This window comes from Dermochelys coriacea, chromosome 27, assembly GCF_009764565.3.
Source record: "Dermochelys coriacea isolate rDerCor1 chromosome 27, rDerCor1.pri.v4, whole genome shotgun sequence".
Taxonomy (NCBI): Eukaryota; Metazoa; Chordata; order Testudines; family Dermochelyidae; genus Dermochelys; species Dermochelys coriacea.
The window spans coordinates 6,888,963-6,908,677 of NC_050094.1; the positions used below are offsets into that span (position 1 = coordinate 6,888,963).

The 19,715-nt window shown below is 37.6% G+C and overlaps 1 protein-coding gene across 8 annotated transcripts in view; it reads left to right on the forward strand.

The window, feature by feature from the left end:
- TANC2 (tetratricopeptide repeat, ankyrin repeat and coiled-coil containing 2) overlaps positions 1-19,715 on the forward strand; it is a 702,178-nt gene that overhangs the window by 414,107 nt on the left and 268,356 nt on the right. For 7 of the 8 annotated variants that reach the window (XM_043503351.1, XM_043503352.1, XM_038385380.2 and 4 more), the window contains one exon: positions 10,096-10,206. The exons of the other annotated variant lie outside the window; for it this stretch is intronic. In XM_043503351.1, coding sequence (XP_043359286.1) covers positions 10,096-10,206 — 111 coding nt within the window. The remainder of the gene's footprint in view (positions 1-10,095; positions 10,207-19,715) is intronic. 8 annotated transcript variants of the gene reach the window in all.

Sequence of the window (19,715 nt, forward strand, 5' to 3'; positions counted from 1 at the left end):
GATTAGAAATTCAGAAGCAGTAGCAAATGAAAATGCCTTTCAGCCTTACTAACCCCAGTTGTGGCTCTTTTGACTCTATATTATTTATTGTAATTGATGCATTTCTCTGAAAAGATCTGTATTTGCAATTCCAAAAAGAGACCCGTATTAATTATTGACCTCTTGACTTACAGTCTGCCACATTGTTGTAATTGGTTATTGCAAACATCTGTTTTCTAGGCCAAATTTTACACAATTATAAGAAATGTACTAGGATGGATGAAAAATTACTGCCTGTTCAAAAAATTGTGAGGGCTGTGTACATACGAAAAGTTGTTTTAATGTTTATAGTTTTGCACAGTTAATGAGGCATGATGGTGGGAATTCTCAAGACTCGCATCATGTTTTTAGGTGGGGAAAACCACTGTGTGAAATTCAAATATGTTCGCTGAATTTTGGGTCAAGTAAGAATTAATTGTGTTGATAATTGATCATGTAGCGGTTCCTCTGATCCTAGAAAGAGGATGCATGAGCCTATTGAACTAATTATTGACTTAATTGTGCCTTTTCATTGGTAGGTTGATTGATTGCAGTCAGCAGAAATTAGTCTAGAGGATGTCAGGAGATGTGCTTAATCTTGTCAACCAGCTGCAATCTGAGGAAATAAGGTCAGCTGGATAAATACAAATAAAATCCAAACTGAAACAGTAGCTCAGTTTAGTGTACACTCATTGTGGGTCCACCAAGATCACTCAGTGTATATGGGAACTGATCTGTTGGATGGTAGTACAAGGTCAAAGGTGATATAATTTCTAAACAAGCAAAGTGACAATCTCTATTAAATTGTTATGTAGAGACCATAGAATACTTTGATAGATGAATGTCTGATGAAACAATATCTTAAAACAGCTATTTTTTAAAAAGATGTGGCATTAGACAATACATGCTTTGGATTGTCTTCAATTTAGAGATATCTTTTATTTCTCTCTCACTGTTGCAATTGACACCTGGGTATATAAGTGCTGTTTCTTCTCCAGACTCAGCCCTTACGTATAGTTATGAAACTATAAAAAGAATAGTGGCCTCTACAACCCTTGAGATCTTTTTAACTACCCAACAGGCAACAAGTTTGGAACAAATTCAGTGTCCCTAGCACTCCCTCATCATTTTTGTCACTTTTTTCTCTGTCCCTTTGGCTGAAATTTCCAGCGTATAATCGGTAAAGTGGTCAGTCAGTCAATTTTCTTTATCCAGAAACATTCCCAACAACTTTTTTGTGACACCCATTGCAGTCATTGTGGGCTGCTTCATTTCTACTGAACTGTTTGGCTGATATTTCTTTGTAGGGATTTGTTGTTGATCTCACAGATAGAAGGGCTAAAACAGCTACAAAATCAGGCTTTAAATCTGGTGTTTTCTGCATGGTCATGATGTGTCTTACAAGTGTCCAAGTTTGGTGCCTAAGAGATGGTTACAACCTAGGTGTTCAGTCTGCTTTCTCTCTCAAATTGAACATTTGAAAATTGGGAGGGACATCTCAAACTTTACTGATCTGGGGTGGAAAGGGAATCTTCAGGCCCAGTCAGCAGAGTCAGATACTGAGCATTTAACACCATTGACCTTGGGAGTCATCTTGACTCCAGAGAGGCTAAGGCCCAGATTCACAAAGGCACTTAAGTTGCAATTTTTAGCTCCACTGCAAACCACAAAACTCCCACTGAACTCTGTAGCTGCCTAAACTTACTCAGCACCTAAATTTTCAAGGTAAAAGTTCCCTGGGCGCCTAAGTTTCTGCCTCTGGGCATTTGCACTGCTGCCTCATTGTAGGCGTCTGGATGCCTATCTCCCACATAAGACCCAGAGTGAGCCATGAACTGGGAGAAGATAGGCATTCGCCCACCTATCCTGCGTGCATGGCCCAATCTGGTAGGCATGTTCAGAGGCTGCCTACCGAATCAGGCCTATTTGAAGAGGAGGTGGTGCCCACCTTATAATTTTTAGGCCAGTGCTAAGAACATAAGAACGGACATATTGGGTCAGACCAAAGGTCCATCTAGCTCAGAATCCTGTCTTTCGACGGTGGCGAATGCCAGGTGCCCTAAAGGGAATGAACAGAACAGGTAATCAAATTCTTTTTTGTCCTTCCTAATTATATTTTTACACTTCATTTGCCAGACTTCAGCAGCTCAGCCACTTGGACAGAGCAATCCATGGGGTTTAATAAAATTCCACTTGTTCAACTTAAACTGCATTGAGCTTCACTCTTTGAAGCACCTTACTCAGGCTTTTTGGATTGCAGTGTTATCCCTGTGAATTTCTGTTGCCTAAAAGTTGAGCATTGCAGCACCTAAGTCTCCTTGCGATGAGTATGGGCCTTTATGCCTGGTTTCGGTTTCATTGTGGTCCCCAGCCTCCCACGGGTCAAGTGAGTCTGGTATTGAATATTCAGCATCAAAAAGGATCTCATTGCTGATCCGAACCAGCTCCCTTTGAAGTCAGTAGGAGTTTTGCCATTGACTTCGGTGTGAGCCGCCTTGAATTAAGGAGTACGGGGGGGGAAGTATCAAATTCTACATTGCCAATAGCTTCCATTGGTATAACTTATAAAAATTAATTACCATCACTTATATACATGCAGCCTAGGTACCATATTGATAGGGTTATAATAAATGACAAATATTTTCATTCTTACGTTCAGATCCTCACTGTCCTTCTCTTTTCCAATATTTCTCTGCAAAGTGTCCCTGATTTCACCATCTAAAAGAATTGTTTCCCATTGTATTTTATTTGCAATTTTATCTGAAACAGGATGCTGTGTCACTGTTTAGTCCATATGTTTTTTTAAACATAAATATTGATTTGTTTAATAGGTATGTTGCTGGTCTTAGTGAAGAAGAATTAAAAACAAAAAAGAGACTAGAGGGATGGTTTTACAGATGCTTATAATATTTATTCAGTTCAATAATGCAAGCTATATGACACTTATAAGATTGGCAAAAAAACCCAGAACAAATAGCCAGGAAACACCCCCACCTCCTCAGAAATTTAACTTCATAAATCTGCCCCCCAAGCTACTTTTTTTTTTTTAAGTTAACAAGTGCAGCGCCATGATCAGATCATTCTAAAGATGTAGGGCCACAAAATGAATCTGAACAGATCTGCTTTGATAGCTGAACTTGGACTTAGTACATCCTCTGATGTCAATAAAGATGAGCCTTGGCGCGATTTTTAGTGTATTTAATTTAACAAACAAATCATATAATTTCAAATTAAAACACAAGAGCAGAAATCTTTCTTTGATGTATAATTGCAGTGGAACAACCATTGTTATGGAAATAATTTCAAAGTGTGAAGCATCATCTACTGAAACATCAGAGAGCTAGAAGTGCTAAGACATATTAAAATGTTATTTCACTGAATACCTTTTGTAAGCTGATGGCTGCTCATATTGAAGTTATTGGCAAAAACTTCCATTCACTTCTGGGGAAGCAGGAGCTCGCCATAAGAGACCCACTCAGAAATTTAGATTACATCTTATTGAACAATGGTTAGTAATAAACTAAGTATAGAAGAGGAACATTGTGGGTAAAAGATTTTTTGAGTATCCAAACTAAATCCTTGAAGCAACAAGTTGTTAAAAATGTTTTGATTTCCAAGTTAGTACTAAAGGAAATGAGAGTTTTAGGTCTTCAAATCCAATTCTTCTCTTTCATGTAGATCTTCCAATTTGGATACACGTGTACTGGGAAAATGTTAAGCTTGGCAAAGCTATTGTCTGGACTGTTAAAGCGTTTAGAGACAAGTTGTTTCAAGAGGGCACTAAGTTTGTATTTCCTTTTCTTCACACTGAACATTTTATATGAAGCCCCTTTCCTCATAGCGCTTCATTTAAACACTGGATTTTCACCAACTAAAGGTGCGTAATAGAACTGTTGATTTATTCAGCTCCTTAGTAGTAATAACAGAATTGTGAATCTGAAACTACTTCATTGCTGTTTGTTTGTACAAAAGGTTTTTTATCTGTATTGATACCAGAAACAGTCCTAGAATTATTTCTGCTCTCCTGCTATTCCTGATAGTGTTAATGGGATGATCCCAGAGATTCTGAACCAAAAAATATAAAACTTGCCTTATAAGGTTCTGTAAATTTATAAGAAAGCAGGATATTTCAACTTTGTAATGTCAGAATTAAATCACTGTATCACTCTGATTCCTGACCAAAGGTGTCAAAAGCTGGCAGTAACTAACACGGCAGCAAGTAATACTATCAATAGACATGATTTAAAAACAACATTCAGTGTTTGATGGAGTAGTTATGCAGAGTACATCTTTCAAATAAACAAATTATATTGTTTTAATAGAGTTTAAGTAATGATAGGGTTAGCTGAAAAACCCCATCAGAAGTCTAGGGATTGCTGTTTTCATGTTGTCCTCAATACATGGTTCTTCGATAGATTTTTTTAAAAAAAAACAGTACTTTTGTGGTTGGTTCAGCTGGTCAAACATCAAAACCGCATGGAGTTCATTTAAGGATATTGACATACTTCTGCTATGACTTTATACATAGCAATATTGTGGATGAGTCTCAAAAGTTAATATTTATGGCTGTACATAAAAACTAACAATACAGACAAAACAAACAAAACCCAGTAACAACTATTAGTACTTGACTGTAGGTTTTTGCTTAGGACTGGTTACTTCAGCTTACTCATTTTAGTAGGTGTCAAAGACTATAACTGATATCAGGTTTTAAAATGAAATTTTTGGGAACTGTCATAAAAACACTGGCTGTACTGTATCCACTATAATAACTGGCTCTTAAAAGAATTAACTTTGTGTTTGATTGCTCACATTTGCAGCTGTGTTAGGATTGTTCTCTCATTTGTTAGTGCTACAGTGGTAGGAATTTACAATAGCAAATGGTTCCTTCTCTTTGTGAACAAATTGTTCTTTTGTTGTGTTCTGTTTTTCTTACTGGATTTAATTTTTAATCTGAAATATTTGTATGCTTTCTAAAGTAATTATGAATATGTACTTCAGGCTTTTATTGATGCTTTTTAAGCAGAAGTGCTCAGGTCAGATTTCACTGAAGATTTGCTGTTCTCTTTAAGTATTTGAAATCTTTTATTTTTTACCCTTTGTACATATTCTATTTCTTAATCTAAAATCATAAGCAGGCATCAAAGGATTGCTTTTAATTATATGATATATAGCCTTTCAGCAATTGTATGTGATCACTGACATAAGTGTGACTTTTTATTCATGCTATATTAACAATAGACTAAACAATAGATATTATTTTAATTAGCGATATTGCATTTTTCTTTTGCCCAACATTACAATACATACCAATAACAGATATCAAATCATAAATATAATATGAAATGGAAAAGAAGAGAAATCAATATCACAAGTTTGTAAAATTAGTTAAGAAAGGAGGAGGAAAAGAGGAAGACATGTAGATTGAAGACTATGTGACTGTTTTAGATAAAAGAATCCCTTGTAATGTTCCTGATAGCTGAATGAATTTAGCTGATTTTCTAGAATCAAAATTTAAAATTAAATTTAAAATTTAATGATTTTCTAGACAAGGACATATCTTTCAGAAGCAATTTTTCAAACTTGGTTAAGTCACTGAAAGTTATTAAAGAAATCTCTTTATAGTTGGCTACTTCATTTTGGGCAGTGGTTTTTAAAACATCTATCAGTGTCTTTACAGCTATAGCTATATCTGCATAAAGGGCACTAACTTTTCCAATAAAGGGTGCAAACACATCTCTGTTAAGTTGTACATGAAGCAACATACTTGTGACCAAAGCCTCAACTTAACAAATGTCGAAACTACATTATGAATAATAGAAAGGCACGTAGGACGTGGCACAGGTGCTTGACCAAACTCTTCTGTCCTGGTTCAAGTTATGTTGTCTGAATGTCAGAGAGAATTTTACTGCAACCCCTCTGGGGATACCTTGTTCAAGTTTGGTCTGTTAAGGTATTTTATAGTTTTGTAGTGAAAGAGTAAAGTTCAGTTAGTCTCCCATCTGTGACAACCTTTCATTCTCCCAGGTCCCCTCCTTTTCCCCTTTTCTTTTCCTCTGTTCAGTGTAAAGAAGGGCGAGTTCAGTACACTGAGGGATAGACAGGGATGAGCAGTTACATGTGGTTTTACAATCAAGAAAGTTTCAAGATGTTTAGCTGAAGAAATTGAATTTAAAATGGCTCCAGGACTTTCATATTTATCTGGCTGACTATGGCTGCCCCGTTCGTACATGGTACAGTTTCTCTGTCTCAGAATTATATTTGATGTGGACATTCTACAATAGTTATGACTAATGTTTTTCCCCCCACAAAAAGTGAATCACAGAAACCAGATGGCTCAGGGAACTGGAAATGGGGTACAAAGCCTTTCATTTCTTTTCACTGAATCAAATCCAATCTAGGGTAGCAGTGACCTAAGTAATCTGACAGCACTTCATGTTCTCAGTCTATTTCCTAAAAAAGAAAAGGAGTACTTGTGGCACCTTAGAGACTAACAAATTTATTTGAGCAAAAGCTTTCAATGAAGTGAGCTGTAGCTCATGAAAGCTTATGCTCAGATAAATTTGTTAGTCTCTAAGGTGCCACAAGTACTCCTTTTCTTTTTTGCGAATACAGACTAACACAGCTGCTACTCTGAAACCAGTCTATTTCCTGAGATCCACTTCAGTAAAATCAGCATTGAATGGACCATAGAGACAGTATTACTCTCCATCCTCCGTTAGTAGTATCTCCAGGCCAAGATTGAGGTACAGTGGCAGAGTGCTCCTGAGTTGGGATGGGGAGAAGCATGCAGTGCTGCTGTACTCCTTTTTTTTTTCTTTCTTTTTTTTTTTTGTTCAGATGAATAGAGGACTTCAGGCTGCCTTGTTTTCAGTCCAGCACTTTTCACCAAGTTCATTTCAATATAAGCAGGAGAGATTAGTCATTTTGATGATTCACTTTTACCCTTTGTTGGGTTACAAGATTTGATTTATATTTAATCCATGATATGCACACCGCTGCTGGTAGCAATACAGAGAGTTGTACTTCTGTGAAATAAAGATCTGACATCAAGAAAAGATGTAATACTAACTGTTTTATATGTTGTATGAAACATATTTTAAAATGTACTTCCTTGGGCCCTGATTCAGGAAAGCATCACTGTTCATGACACCACTAAGTACATGCTTAAATCCCATTGAAGTCAGTGGGACATAATCCTATGCATAAGTGTTCAGAACAGGAATGGACTAATACATGTACTTATATATTTTCCTGAGTTGGCCCTAAATGAGGAAGTGGGGAAGATGAAAATTTGACAAGATGCAGAGTGTCAGAGTTGTGGAGAAGGGCAAAATTAAAAAAAACATTTTTAAATGCATGTTATGGTCATAACACACTTTACATGTGCATCTGTTTTTATGGAATTTATATAAGATTGAACTCTAAATAAATATATTAATAAAAGAAAGAGACCTCTGAGATGTAGAAAGCAGATGTAAGGTAGGGTAAGGGACACACAATGAATGATGGAGAAGAATGCTTTGATTTGTGTATTTTCTTCCTCTCCCCCACAAATGTACAAGAATTAAATCAGTGATTCCATCTTGTAGTCCTCATGACACAAAGTAACCACGTAAGCCTCAATCTTATGATTTATAATGCTACCTGAATTCCTTGATGAATGTGCAGTTGGGGTACATCATTTCTTTTTATAGAGGTTGCTATATGTGCTGTACTGCAATAACTCCTTTTTATTTAGTGTCATGTAAATGTAGCTTTATATAACTTCTGGCTCTAAAATTGGTTAACCAGAAACTATTATGGAGAGAAAGACAAGCTATTACTTCTTTATAAGCTGTATTAAAATCCTTCCAGTGTTTACTTAAACAGTGTCAAAATGATGCTTTCAGAGTAGCAGCCGTGTTAGTTTGTATTCGCAAAAAGAAAAGGAGTACTTGTGGCACCTTAGAGACCAACAAATTTATTTGAGCATAGGCTTTCATGAGCAACAGCTCACTTCATCGGATGCATCTGATGAAGTGAGCTGTAGCTCACGAAGGCCTATGCTCAAATAATTTGTTAGTCTCTAAGGTGCCACAAGTACTCCTTTTCTTTTGCAAAATGATGCTTGTATTCTTTATTTCATCTAAGGATGTGTTGTGTGCCATACAAACTTTAGTAATAGGAAAATAATGTTACTGGACTCTCCTCAGTGGAATGAAACCTAAATTTCAGTACATGCCTTTGTGAAAGTACAATTACAGCTGCAATATTAGTAAAATGATCTGTGTGGGATGATTATCTGGATTGGTTCTAAATGTTACAATAGTATTCTCCTCATAGTTACCTGTTTTCATCAAAGTCTCCTCTTCTATCACCATAGTAGAATTCTGAGAATGTTTTTTGTGTTGCTGGCTGTTTTTACAAACTCTCAGCTAACTGATGAAATTTTTATCATTTCCATACTAATGACTTGGAATTTTAAACTTATCATATTGCATGGTGTGGGCTGTGTTGCACAGCATACGCTAGGAGCCCAGAGTGGCTGTAGTACATATATTCAGTATCACCTAATGTGTGGTTGTATTCAGAAAAGTGATAGTATAGAAATGGCACCTTCTTAGTCATCAGCTCAACTCCCCTGGAAAACATTCTGTTCTCAGTTACACCAGTGTAAATTCTGAGTAATTGTACTGAAGTCATTGGAATTGCTCAGCATTTATAGCAATGTAACAGAGAGCAGAATTTGGTCCCCTGCATGTATTCTGTCTCATAGCTCTCTTTGCTTTTGTGATTAATGTAATTTTTTTCCTCTTTTTATTTCTGTAGTACTGTAGAAACAATGCAGTTAGAGAAAGTGAGCTGGATTGTATTCCTTCTTTTGCATCCCCAGAAACCATTAACTAATTTCCAATCACACAGGAGGTCAGTTAACCCTGCAGTTACATGTATTAGCAACAATGGCGTTCATAGCTGCCATTACGTGTATTATTTGACCGTAGAGCCTTTATTACAGGTGATAATACATGAGAAGGAAAGAACCCAGCTTGATTTTCAATACCCAGATTTAAAACTTGCAGGATTGGCAGGTATAAAAGAATCTTTTTAATTGTAAATTGAGGATATTTGAGTTGCTGAGACATTAAACCTGGTGACCAAGTAACTTTTCAGATTACACTCAGACTTCAGTGGATTTGTGAGAGTTCCATTCAGTTGTAATTTTCATAATAATTCCACTTTGAATATTGTATAACTTTAGCCAATAATTTCTGCATATGTTAACTATTTTCCTAGATTTGTTTCTAGTGGCTAGCAAGAATTTTTGTTTAAAATCTCAGCATTGAAAGTGTTTTTATAAATTGTATTTCATTACACACAAACATCCTAAAGCCTAATGCCTTTCACAGTGCTCGCACCTCACATTTGTTGCTAAAATCACATTGCTGTAAAAGTCAATGTTTCCTTACTGTATCAGCTCAGGCGATATCTTGGCCAAGAAAAAAAATACATTTTTGCTTCTTTCTTTTAACTCTTTTGGACCTCCTGCGCTTGCAAGGCTAAGAAGCGATGTGATCAATTTCCTTCTTAAACTGTGTAGTCAGATAACTCATATTTAATACTGAATTTCCTAGAGCAGAAGATACTGAGTGCCACTGATATTTTGAAGTTGAAGTTTCTGTTCAAAGGAAGCATTTTAATTATCTAAAAATTCAAAATGCCTTAAAACTTAGCAGGCTCTGTTTTCCTCTCTATGATCTTAGCCTTTCTATAGTTGTTGAATCCAGGTTCATTTGTTCCTCATAAAAGATTAATTTTAGAGAGGGGCGGGGAAAAAAGCCAGTGTTTAGACAACCAAGAACTGTGCTTAGTGCTTGCATGCTTTAAAGTAAGACTTTGCGTTTCTTGTAGCTTTTGAACAAGCCCATCTCCTTTGTGAAGAATGCAGATCATTTTTTTTTTCTGGCACGCACAAAGAAAAGGGTAACTTAATACGAGTCCGACACAGTGTGTCATTTAGTTAAGTGCTTCCATCTGTTGCCTGCTGTTTCCCTTACTCTTGACCTCTCTTTCTTTCTTCCCCCTCCTTCTCCTTAGCCCCCCTGAGGAAGGCAAAGTTTGTTGAGAGCCCTCGAATCCCAGAGTCTGAGCTTGGCTCACCAACGCTCACTTCAGCACAGAAACTGGACGTTGATGCATACTGTCCTGGTAAGCATGCATGCAAAGCCTCTAGGACGGTCCCTTCCAACACAGCACAGTTTCATATGCATTGTGCCCCCTTTTTCTAAATAATTGGTTGGCCCTTCCCCCAACCTAGGTTTATGGACTGACCCACTTGGCTGGGTGGCAGTCTCTAATTGATATCTGTACTTTATTTGTCACTTGTGGTTGTGTGTTCATGCGACACATTCCCCCCTAAAGTATGAAGAAGTTACTACAGAGTTGATTTTAAGTGAATAAGAGCTGATTAAACAGGCATACTCTCTTAAGGCTGATTTTTGTTACTGACATATCTTCAGAAATACTGAAATAAAACACATACTTCTATATTCCATCATTAAATCATTTCATACATAAGCATAAATTCTTGTATATTTGCTATTAAGAACATCACGTTTATTTCAGAGGAAGCCATTAATTTATGTACCCTGCAGAATTTAGGAACTCTCAAAATGTATGCATCTTGTTAGAGGCCTCTGTCGTAATCTGGTTAAAAACATAGTTGGAACTGAAGTATTTTATTTCCCTGAGTTAACCTTATATTTTTCTGATTTTTTGGTCAGTTTATTTGGTAAATATTTTCAAGCACTCACAGGCTGCACACAGATGTGTGAATTCCATTACATTTTTATATAGCTGCATCTTGCTGAGGACTCGGTATCATTTCCCAGATTCTTCTGAACTTGAACTAGTTGCTTGGCAACCTCATTAAGGTTGAGAAGATAGTTTATGGAGCTGTGTCAGAGATGTTACAGTTACAGTCGGCTGCAGATCAGGGCTTAAAGGAGCAGGTAATGTTCGTTTTCAGATCTTTGCTGAATTCTGTAATTTTCTCTTCTGGATAATGAATTAGTGTATAAGCTACAGGATCACATGACCAGCATATTCCTATGACAGAGTAAAATGGTACCAATTGCTTCCAAATAGTCTGTGACCATGTGGAATCTTGCCTTTAGAATAATGTCCAGGTAGAGAATGTGCCAGTACTTGAGTCAGTGTCAAAGTACAATATCACTTTTGTCAGAGATGTGTTTAAAGAAAATGAATGATTTGGTGAAAAGCTATATTGCACAGATATTCAGAGAGAACAGCTTTCTTTAATGCAATATGTTTGAAACAAAATAAAATTCTTACAGGAAAGTTGTTGATACTGGATCCCTGTGCTCAGAGAGTGCTTTCTTTGAGACCATATTCACTGTGAAAAGTGATCATTCTTTCTAAATGTATCAGTCAGTATTACAAACAGAATTTTACTGATATAACTTTTGCCCTTTCTATGTAATTAAATACCTTCTACTGTGATAATCACAATTGGAAAAAAATACTGTCATGGCTGTGTATTTATAAAGAACTGTAATTGAACTGCATAATTTGCTTAAAAGGAATTAAGAACTACTCTCTCTCTCTCTCTCAAGTTTAATATGACACAAATTTTGGAGGATGCAGACACTCAGAGGCCTAGCAGGAGACAGTCAAGAAGCATTGCTTTGATAGAGGAGTCTTGAATTTTGCTCTCTGTTCTGCTTCTATAGCTTGTTGATAGTGTGGATGAACATGTTAAAAATGTGTGAGGATTCTCAGCACCTCAACAGCCATAAAGTGTACTTAACAAAAAAAACAAAACAAAAAAGCCATGCCTCTGTAGATGTCAATGAGAAGCACTGGATTGGAGTAAAGACAGAGCCAGTAGATTTGGGAGGCCCAGAGAACTTTTTTTGTGTGTAGATCCACATGTCAAGATATCTGTCAGGGGGTGCCTGACCCCCTGCTGCCTGGTTGCACATTTGGCATCCAGCAGCTCTTTTAGCAGGAGAACTGCAGTTTATTGGATCCCAGAGACTGCAGAGTCTGAATGACTATGCAGACTTGAAATGTGTAGTTATTTGTTTGTTTGCAATCAATATGAGAAGTTCTGCTGAATAGGACTAGAACAATCTATTGAGGAAGAACTTCTAAAACTGAGGCAGCCATTCACACAGCAAAGGGAGTTTGTATAGTGTGCGATTCGCTGTTTTCTTCCTCTTTCCCCCCTCATGCCTTGGAACATTAAAATGAGGTATGTACATGCAATCAATACTTCGTGGGTATTTACTCTTTTCTTTTGTGGTAGAATTCGGTTATGCTTTAACTATCTTGATCCAGAGTCCCTGCTCCGAAAACAGTGGTAACCTGAAGGCTGGAGCTTTTGCTTTCTACTAATAAATTTAAAAAAAACCCTTACTCCTCTGTGAGTTTCTCCTTGATAGCATACAACCCTTGCTTACATGGAGGTGTTGTAACTAACCCACTTTATTAAATGCCTAATAAATACTGTTGGGGGCACTGAAAAGGCTTCTAAAGCATTTGACTGTAAATGTTCTGATTCTGTTCTGTCCCGTGCTCTAGTGAAATTGTGTGCTGGGAGTGCAGGAATTCATGGTGGAAAACCTCAAGTACAGACTGTTAGAAAATATCTGTATTAAAGTAAAAAGAAAAGGAGGACTTGTGGCACCTTAGAGACTACCAAATTTATTTGAGCATAAGCTTTCGTGAGCTACAGCTCACTTCATCGGATGCATCCGATGAAGTGAGCTGTAGCTCACGAAAGCTTATGCTCAAATACATTTGGTAGTCTCTAAGGTGCCACAAGTCCTCCTTTTCTTTTTGTGAATACAGACTAACACGGCTGCTACTCTGAAACCTGTATTAAAGTAGATATTAGTTTGTAGTTAGGAACATAAAATGCACAGAACTTGTATTGCCATCTACGTATGCATACATGATAACAGGGTGGATTGGTGTGTTTTATTTTGTCTGTTAGATTTACACAAAGTAAAAAGAGCACCAATTTCTTCATTCTAGGTGCCCTTGATAGAACTTAAAATATCTAAAAGTCTAATCACAATGACTTAACTTTGGCAATTGACAGGCAAATGAAATATTGAAACACTCCCCCTTTTCTGCCACTAACCACCTCAAAATTCTCCACCTTCACAAATGTTGGGGGGAAAAGTTGAGTTTGAAACAGGCCCTGAGGATCATAAAATTTGGACTTCTTTAAATAGGCCTGAGAAAAACCAGAAGCTGAAATGTCCTCACAGAGAACACCATGCCAGCAGCTCACCCTCTATTATATTACAAGGGCTTCAGCTCAAGCTTTCTAAGCGCAGAGTGGTTGTCCCACAGGTATGAAGGTCAATAGGCATGTAGAGATTTAGAAATCAGAAACACCTTTTTAAATTTCACCTGAAAACTATTAAGCAACTAGTGCAGATCCTGGAATACCAGTATAATAGACTCACTGCATGATACTCCCATATGAGAAACAGACACCTGAACCCTGCACCAAGTTCAGTTTCAGTTGGTTATAAGATGTTGCTGTACATCAAGCAAAGTAATCTTGAGCTGACAAACGTATGGAAGACAGTCACAATATCTGCAGTTATAAGAGATTTCAGAGTAGCAGCCGTGTTAGTCTGTATTCGCAAAAAAGAAAAGAAGTACTTGTGGCACCTTAGAGACTAACAAATTTATTTGAGCATAAGCTTTCGTGAGCTACAGCTCACTTCATCGGATGCATTCGGTGGAAAACTCAGTTATAAGAGACGGTCACAGCCTCCTGATGGTGCATACATGATAAAAAGCCATCCTGAATATGGCTGAAACTTGATCTTCTAACTAGGTTCCATATAGTTCAAACCTGTACAACAAGAGATGGACACACACCTCAAGTTAAGGGACAGATGTTATCCTCATGCCTTTGTCAACCAGGATCACCTCAGTTCTTGTGTGGACTGAGCTTCAACTAGCTCAACCTCATCCTGCCCCCATCCCAGGCAGACACTAGGTAAGTTTAGTGTTGGATATTTTATTCCTCCTTATTAGTTCTGCCCCTCACAAAACCACAAGAGGATCCTTGGACCTGTAAGTCAGTGTTTTGGGCCCTTTAAGGCTAGCTTATGGCTCAGTTCAGCTCTGACTTTGTTGAAACAGCAAGGCATTCTGGGGTCGCATTTCTGGGGAAGCTGAGATTAAAGGCTGTAGCAAGGAATACTGGGAAAGAAGGAGATGAGGTCTCTACTCATAACAGAGAGAGATCAAGAAGGGGGCAGGACCTTCATTGATTCTGGAAAAGGCTTGACTGGGTAGAGAGTCCAGGAGAAAAACCTTGGGAAGGAGTTGATGGCTGGAGAAAGAGTTTTCTAAAACTCATAAGAGGAAGGGTAAGGAGCTCTAGAGAGGTGGAAGTCTACATAAAGACAGACAGGGCTGGGAGCTGGTCATAGAGAGACCTGCCCCGACATACAAGCATGAGAGGGGGTAGAGTGTACTCTGGGCAGCAGAAGTCCATAGGCAGTTTGGAGACTGTTGTGAGTCTTGCCCAACATCATATGGGACTTTTCTATCATAGTGCATATACACAAGAACACCAAATTAAGGTTGCCATGGCAACCTTAATTTTGGCATGTCCTCACTTTTGAGATCTGAATTTTGCAATCTGAATGCGGTTTAAACAAAATAAAACAGTTTTGTATCAATATGCCTAAAAAGACCAAACTTGGTGCATCATCTCGAGGATGGTTAGAATATATAGAAAAAATGATTGATCCTAGCCTGAGTTATATGGGGTGATACAGAAAGGTACATTAAAGAGAGAAATCGGTCCCCATAAGAATACAAGCAGTTTTTATGCATAAAATATTTTCAAAGGAATTTGAAATAATTTCTTTAATATTTGACCTGTTTAAACACTCTTCTAAAATGCCTGTGTTCTCTGAAGGACTTTATCAAGTACTGTCAAAACATAGGTATCCTTGAAGTGTAAAGTTAAAGAAAAGAAGAAAAAAATACAAGGATAAAGATACATTTGAGTAGGGGTAGCAATAATTTGTAATGTGATCTGTGATGGGTAGTCTAATTAGTAATACACTTAAAGGCCATTTAAAACAGTAAATAGTGATGAGAGGAGAACATTACCTACTCTGCATGTAGAAATACTCATCTCGGTTTGTGGTGCCTAGAGATGGAATTTTGCTCAGTGCTAAAATGTTTATTTTTAAATGTCAGGCATGTTTCAGCACATTACTAGGAGGTGGTTTCCTGAGTAACTGTTGTCCTGTGGTTTGCCTTTTGTGCTTGTATCATGCAGTATTTCTTTTGATATGTTGCATTATGGATCATTGTAGAATGTTACATTTTGGGGAGGAGTAAGGGGAGAGAAAGGGATTCCTGAGAGAAGGTATATTTTTGTTAGTAGGGGAGGAATTGGGGCTATTGAAGCAAAAATGTTCACTCTATTTAAATATTTTTATAATCTGAGCATTCTGTCCAATATGCTTACGTTCTTCTGCACAATGAAGAATATGAATTAAATCCTTTAAGAAGTAGCAAACGAAGTTGACATTATAAGTGAGAGCAGAATTTGGTCCAGTTGTATAAAGTGTTATCACAATATTTCAAAATGATCCAATCAGAGAGGACAATGAATAAGTTGTTTAGAATTTTTGGACAGCAAATATTCCTCCAAGCTGTACTGCCAAGTTTAATTTTGTAATTGTGATAGCTATTAATTTTGAGCTAAATCTTGCCCTGTTTTGTTTTGGAGTGCATTTTTTGGAAAAAGAGGATTCGACTTTACCTTCTTGCCTGTACCTCCATGGGCAGAATACACTTAGTGCTGTCATGAAGGAGTATAACCAGTCCTCCACCTCCCTGGATTCTATATGGTGCACTCGCTATTTGATAGATGGGTTTATGTTCTAGTCTCGGTCAAAGCAGCAGTGAACTAGAAAGTGTGTTGCCTCAACCTTCCTAAGCCATCCTGAGTTGCACTGGCAGGATCACTAAGTGCACAGCCAGCATTTCTCCTCTTCCTCGCCTTGCATGGCCATAGCATGGAAGAGCAAGATTTTATCTTTAGGCCTCTGTTGTTCAACTGTGAATTATTTTGGAATTGACTTTGGCATTTGTGATTTAATATCTAATGATAGCCAATAGCATTTATTTATTTTGATAGTGTCACCCTAATGCTGACATTTAGAAGTAGTTTTATTTATATGATGTGTGGTGTACTGTTCACTTTGTTCCACCTGGTGTTTTACTCTAAGGACTTTAGTCTCTAGATTACTTTTTGTTTTGAACTTTGCATCTAAAACATGCCCACATTTTTATTTATAAATGCTTAGGAAACCTATTAGACATATCTGAGATGGATAGTGCTTTCAAGTAATTGCCTTTTGTGTTAGATCAGTGTTTTCAGTTACATTTTGCATGATTTATTACCTTGTCATTGCATTTCAAAGGCTAACTATGTTACAGCATTATCTTTTAATTTGATTCAATTCTCCTTCAGAAATTTTGGGACACAAATCTTAAATGCTTGGTCAGTGGATGTTTTGCTTGCCTCACAGTAAGATCAAAGTAATCTGTTCCGATTAATAACTGAATTAGATATCCTATGGGTATCTCTTCCATTAACAGTGAAAGGCAGTTCACCACCACCGTTTTGTTTATATTTAACCATGCATTTTTCTTCTCTTTGATTTAAAGAAACATTAGGACTAAGATTTCTGCATGCTCTACCTCTTAATTTTCAATATATAAAGTCCATATAGTTCTTCATATCTGGATCATGGTTTAGGTTTTCAAAACAAACTCTGCACTTTTTCTTTAAAAATAAAATAAATGCAAGCAACGTCTCAAGAAACCCTACAATAGACCAATATGTGCATCATGTGGTGAAAGAAAATAACTTTAGTGAAGAAATAGGTTTCTGGCCTGTCTTTGTGAAGTGGTGGTATAAACAGGGAGTGAAAAGAAAAATACTTTAAACATTTCAAAAATATTGTGGTTTTGTCTTGTGCCTTAATGATGGAATCTCTGCCAGTACCTGCAAGACAACTGGAGAACTAAACTTATTCAAGAATAGTAGAGAATGGGAAAAGACAAAATTTAGTGCTGCCAAAGGATTTGACTGTTTGACCTTTTGGTTGTCCCCGTGTTACCTAATTTACTGACTTGGAGGGAATGTGACATCAGAGTGATCTGCCCTAATTGCAAAAAGAAGTTATGGCAATGTAGTGTGTTGGTTCCCCTGGAAACCTTTGCCACTTTTGAGGATTCCATTGGGAGGACAGTGCTGTTTTCTTTCATTGTATCTTGAGGTAATAATAGCTAGATCAACAATTGTAGGTAATAATAAAAAAAAATCCTGAAAGCTAGTGTAGAAAGGTGAAATAATTGAATGTGATAGGACTATTACCATATATTATGAGTTTTTTGTGTCTCAGTTTAGACTGATCCATAGATGAGCTGCCATTTTGTAAACTTAGCCTCTAACCTGATACAACTTGAGGAGAGAGAGGACTTAGAAAGCTGCATTTATGAGTACATGAAATGGATAAACAATTCAGACAAGTCTATTGAGCCTTCTTATCTAAAGGGAAAAGGCTCTGGACAAGGATTTCTGGAAATAGCGTATGTGCAGTTTCTTGTTCATGTACTATCTTTAGCTCTATAACTTTTATACCCTGCTGTTACACAGTGTACTTATTAAATGGATTCTTAAACAGCTTCAAATAATTCTAATGTTCTTCCAGCTTCATCTTATGATCTAATAATAGCCAATGCTCTGTGTAACTTGGGACTCGGTGTCATCAACATAACTCTAAAGAAGCTGTTTTCTTTATACATACAGATTCAGAACCATTTTAAATAACTAAAAATGTATCATGGCTTAGACATTCTAAGAAGCCTACACCAGAATGATAGGTGTAAGCTCTTTTAGCAACAGAATTTCCTGCAACATTACACCCTTACCTGCCATTCTGGATAGATTCCAGAAAACTCAGCAACAGTGTTCTGCTTCAACAAGTAGGGATGTTTGTTCCCAGCACCTGTCTTGGAAAGTGGCAGCCTTCTGAGACTGGTGTTTGGCTAACTGGATATTTCCTGTGGCCTTCTAACTTGCCACTAAACATATATGTAGACAGACAAATTGTTACAGCGCAAGTGGTTTTTGAAGCTGTCCATGGTAGACCTGTCTTCTCGTAGGTCTCTTTGCCACAAGCAGCAGTGGAAACTCACCTTGTTTTTGTTTCACAGCAGAGTTGAATAGGGAACTCAGTAACAAATGTGATTTTGTTGGTGTGGAGCAGACATTTGTATCTCTTTTCATGCTTCTTTTCGTTGGTGATAAGAATGACTCTGGCCTTGCCTTGTCCGATCTTTCTGATCACTCCACCTTGGGCCAGGCAATGCTGATATACAGATCTCCAGGATCTTCTATTATTTGTAGATTTATTTAAAAAAAAATAAAAATGGGGCATCTAAATGCCTTTAGTGTAACTTACAAAAACAGAATTAGATCAGCTTCAGAACAACAAAATTTCCCTGTCCCTCAACATCTGGTTTCTCTCAAAGACCTATCTTCACAGCAGCCTGTGTAATTTGATATCTGGTGCAGTGTGCTCTCAAGGGACTGTGGCTATTTCATTCAAGGGGTGAAAGCTTGTTCCAGAGCGAGGGCTCCTTACACAGAATGCTCTAATTCCAGCCCCCTCTCTTAAATTGAAGGGAGCCAACTTGAATGCCTCTGCCAATATGGCCTGAGGGAGAGAAGTGGCCTCTAAAGCAGCAAGGTCCCAACTAATTTAGGTCTTTGTAGATCAAAGTCAGCACCTTAAATTGCCACCTCAATCTGGACGGGACACAGTTTTTGAAAGGTCTGGAGCATCTCTACCTGGCCTTCTACATTGATAGAACAAAGCCGTTCTGTAAGTCAACACAATTGTTCATTGTGGTGGCAGACAGAATGAAAGGTTGCCCAGTGTCTGCTCAGAAGATTTCGTCCAGGATCATCTGCTACTGATATGAGCTGGTGAAGGTGCCTCCGCCGGCGATTGTGACAGCACACTCGACTAGGGCACAAGCGTTGTCAGCTGCCTTCTTGGCACAGGTACAAATCCAAGAGATCTGTAAGGTCGCTACCTGGTCATCTGTCCACATATTCACGTCTCATTATGCACTTACCCAGGAAGCTCGAGACAAGCTGGCTTTGGCAGAGCAGTGCTGCAAGCTGCAATACCGTGAACTCTGAGTCCACCTCCATTGATACTGCTTGTGAGTCACCTAGAATGGAATTGACATGAGCAAGCACTTGAAGAAGAAAAAACGGTGATAACTGATATGTCTTTTGACACTTTTTAATTACTCCACTACTTCTTCTTGATTCCTCTTAGTGCCTGTTCTATCCAAATGAATTTGACACTATCTATTTCTTCAGCTAAATGTCTTGAATATAAATGTAATAGCTGTTACATAGTACTTTTCATTAAGAGATCTCAATGTGATTCACCCACACTGTGTAATAATCCCCATTTTACAGGTGGGGAAACCAAGGAACAGATACGGGATGTAACTTGGCTCAACAGCATACAATAGGTCAGTAGCAGAGGAATTGAACTGAGGTCTCTTGACTTCCAGTCTCATGCCTTAGTCATCTAGTCACACTGCTTTCC